The sequence below is a fragment of the Populus trichocarpa genome, chromosome 12 (genome assembly GCF_000002775.5).
Source record: "Populus trichocarpa isolate Nisqually-1 chromosome 12, P.trichocarpa_v4.1, whole genome shotgun sequence".
In the NCBI taxonomy this organism is placed as follows: domain Eukaryota; kingdom Viridiplantae; phylum Streptophyta; class Magnoliopsida; order Malpighiales; family Salicaceae; genus Populus; species Populus trichocarpa.
In genome coordinates, this window is record NC_037296.2 from 14,725,237 (window position 1) to 14,728,545 (window position 3,309).

A 3,309-nucleotide genomic window follows, 5' to 3' on the forward strand; every position below is an offset into this window, starting at 1 on the left:
ATTAAAAAAATATTAAATTGATATTTATTTAGATATTTTTCACTAATTTTAACATGTGCAAACAATATTAATTAGCTGATGTGAGTTCTGTATAAAGAAAAATAAAAAATAAGTCAAGTCATGTGGTAATGGTGAATTCAAATGCCCCTAAAACAGGGTTTTTTTTTTTTTTTTTTTTTGATAATTGGTAGATGCTAGTGATAACCTTTTTACATTATCAAAGAAAATACAAAAAGCAATTAGCCAATCCAACATTTTACTGGTCTGTGGATTTTACGTTTTGTTCATGGCCAATAAAATATAAATAAGCTAGCTAGTAATTACCAGACCTATGGGCATAAAGGAAAGTTGTCCTTTGAGAGAGTCTCAAATTTTTTTTCCTCTCTTCATGTAGTGTTGTTCCCCTCCAAATCTCATCAAAATCCCCATCTCTTTCAAGCTTCATTTCTTTCCCTTTCCACTCCCCTCCCCTCCCCATCAGTATCACTTTCCTTTTTTTGTCCTTGATAAAGAGGCCTATAGCATGCCACCAGGTCTATTTATGCGACACATAACTTGACCCACTTGTTCAGCTAACATTTCTTTGTTGAAGCCAATTTGTGAACATCTCAAGTGTCTTCATGTCAGCTCTGTAATGCTTTTGTGTGAATTCAAGCAACATAGGCCATGTGAAATCTGGATATATTCTTGGATTGCATGTGTCCACTAATTCCTTTGGTGGAGTTACCTTCTTGTCATTCCTTGGACACAAGAAGAAAGCAAGAGATTTTCTTGGCGTTTGGCTGTTCACCACCGCTCGGTGCAAACAACTCTTGTATCTACCATTTGATAGAGCCTGAAAGGCAACAAAAACCCACTAAGTATCAGTCCTCCTTGTAATCATCAACGCAAATTTGGAAATAATTTAAACAACTGTCCACGTAGCTACGAGACAATTCTATCTGTTTATCATGTATGAGATTATCACAGCACATAGACAGCACCGTTTCGCTTAGATGATGATAATTTATAACACAGCTCGGTGCGGATTAGTATCTTACCATGAAGGTGTCGCCAATGTTAACGACAAAAGCGTCGAAATTGGGGCTAATCGAACACCATTCGTTGTCTACATACACTTGAAGACCACCCACTTGGTCTTGATGAAGGATGGTTAAAGAAGTTGGATCACAATGAGGACCAGTTCCTAAAGTAAGTTCAGGCTTTTGGCATGGAGGGTAGTAGTTAAGCCTCATTATTGAATCATTCTCTTCGAAATATTCTCTGAAATGTGCTCTGCTCACACCAAGGCTCATTCCTAATAGCTCCATGATCCCTAGTGACAAAGTGCTCATGGCCTCGCAGTAATCCTGGTACACCCTTCTGATGACAAAACAAGGAAGATGAATTTTAGTTTTAAGAAACGTGAATACTAATAAACAACATTGAACAGAACCAAATTGAATGGAAAATGCTTTTGCAACATACCCGAATTTGGCGAAGTCTTCCCCCATTCTGTCATGAAAATATTGCTCAATATGTTTTGATGAATTCTTCTCAGCTGTATAGCTAAAAGAAAGTGTTTCTTTCCATGGAAGTTTGGAGGAAAACCTGCCAGTAAAGCTACTAGCATATCCACAAGACTCGCCAATTTTTCTTTGAGCCTTTTGTTTCTCAGAAAGAGGCAATTCAAAGAAGTTGTCCATGTAATTAAGAGCATGAGCAATGAGTGTCTTATCAACTCCATGATTAACAACAAGAAAGAAACCATGTTTTTGACATGCTTCACCAACAAGTCTTGAAGCTTCCATTGCAGCATCAGGGTTACCAGAGAGGAAATCACCCAAGTCTATAAGTGGAACTTGGAGTTCAGGTGCATTAGCACTAGGCTTTTCATGGTCAGGCCAAATGAACTGTTGAGGTATGCTTGATTGGTATCTAAGAACTTGTGCATCAAACACTAAAGACTTGTTATCATCTTTGCATTGATCTTGATCTTTTGGATGGTGATGATGGGTGGTTTTTGAAGGCATGGTTTTGATGCAATCTATTGCCATTGCATTACGAATTTGTGACTAGTGTGATAGCTAGCTTCGAAGAAATGGCAAGGCAAGATATATATGTAAGTGGCAGGGAGAGTAGCTGCTAGCCAGTCAAGAGAAACGGAAGAGAAGTGTGATGATGATAAAAGAAAAGCCAAGACCGCTCTCATTGGGGAAATCGCCGAGCCCAAATATTGGAATCTTGTAGCTACCTGTCTTTCCCTCACTCTTATATGCCTTGTGTGGATTTTTATTTTTGCAGGGGAGGGGAGGATTTGCAGTTTAAGGAGTTACTCAATGAGAAAATTAGGTGATATTCCAATTTGTTGGACTTGCGTCCTTTTTATAGCTGCCAGGAAAGCTCTTCCCAATGGTGTTCTTATTTTTTATTTTTTTGGATGCTCTATGCTAGTGTCAGCAGGGCACTTTATCTTGCCTTGTATCAAGAGAGTGCTTGGACCTGTGTTAGACCCATCACTTCCTGTACTGTTTTAAATTTGCCAAAGCCCCACCTGAGAAGGGTCTTGCCTTGTATCAAGAGAGTGCTTGGACCTGTGTTAGACCCATCATTTCCTGTTCTGTTTTAAATATGCCAAAGCCCCACCTGAGAAGGGTCCTGTGCTACCACTCTGCATTCTTATTTGGGAGCAACACCAGCTCGGTTACTGCTAAGTGCATCAAAACACCAAAACAAAAGGAAAAAGCAAACTGTTTTGAGGGGCATAATTGCCCTGTAGAAACAGATTTCTCCGCTAAATCACATCTCTAAGTCATTTTTATCATTTTATTGTATGTTAATCAAGGTTACTGTTCCTCGTATTTTAGATTTCAAAACAAATTTATTTTATATTTTTTATCTCTAACTTTTTAACAAAACATACTTTTAGCTTTTTGTACTAGAATACTAACCACACATGTAACATAAGTGATTCAAGTTACAGCAGAAGCTTCACATGCATACCCGTGTCGAACTAATTAATTTTTTAAATTCTTCTTTGTGACTGACTACATATATTTGGGGCATTAAAATATCTCTGTCTTATCCAACATCGGACATGGATTCACCATGAAACAAAGTAAAGAGTTGAAGCAAACAACTATCGCTGATAGAACTAAAAGTTTACATAGCATTAATGAAATATGTCGGGGATAATTAAAGGGAGTTGGCAAGAAAAGAAGATGTAAACATTGAATATGCAACCTAGTACTTTGTAATGAGTAGCTTTTGCAGCATGTATGGCTAAACAGAATCATTGCAAATACAACATTGGAGTACAAGGAAAGAGAC

General features: G+C 37.8%; 1 protein-coding gene across 2 annotated transcripts; it reads right to left on the minus strand.

Moving 5' to 3' along the window:
• Positions 1-195: 195 nt before the first annotated feature.
• LOC7482127 (gibberellin 20 oxidase 2) lies at positions 196-2,343 on the minus strand. Of its 2 annotated transcripts, none has more exons than XM_024582229.2 (3): positions 1,468-2,343; positions 1,041-1,359; positions 196-835 (listed from the first exon to the last, which is right to left on the minus strand). In XM_024582229.2, the coding sequence occupies exons 1-3, from the start codon at positions 2,034-2,036 to the stop codon at positions 569-571; spliced, it is 1,155 nt and encodes a 384-aa protein (XP_024437997.2). In that variant the 5' UTR covers positions 2,037-2,343; the 3' UTR covers positions 196-568. The 2 variants fall into 2 exon arrangements, with proteins under 2 accessions (XP_024437997.2, XP_002318263.2); XM_002318227.4 differs by having other exon boundaries at positions 1,041-1,362.
• Positions 2,344-3,309: the final 966 nt, after the last annotated feature.

What these genes read in the sequence shown, in the direction of transcription:
- LOC7482127 (XM_002318227.4), bottom strand. Translation starts at nt 2,036, where the DNA reads ATGGCAATAGATTGCATCAAAACCATGCCTTCAAAAACCACCCATCAT. An exon ending in GAAGACTTCGCCAAATTCGG is followed by an intron (nt 1,363 to 1,467) that starts GTATGTTGCAAA and finishes TTTTGTCATCAG; the next exon opens with AAGGGTGTACCAGGATTACT. An exon ending in ACATTGGCGACACCTTCATG is followed by an intron (nt 836 to 1,040) that starts GTAAGATACTAA and finishes GTTGCCTTTCAG; the next exon opens with GCTCTATCAAATGGTAGATA.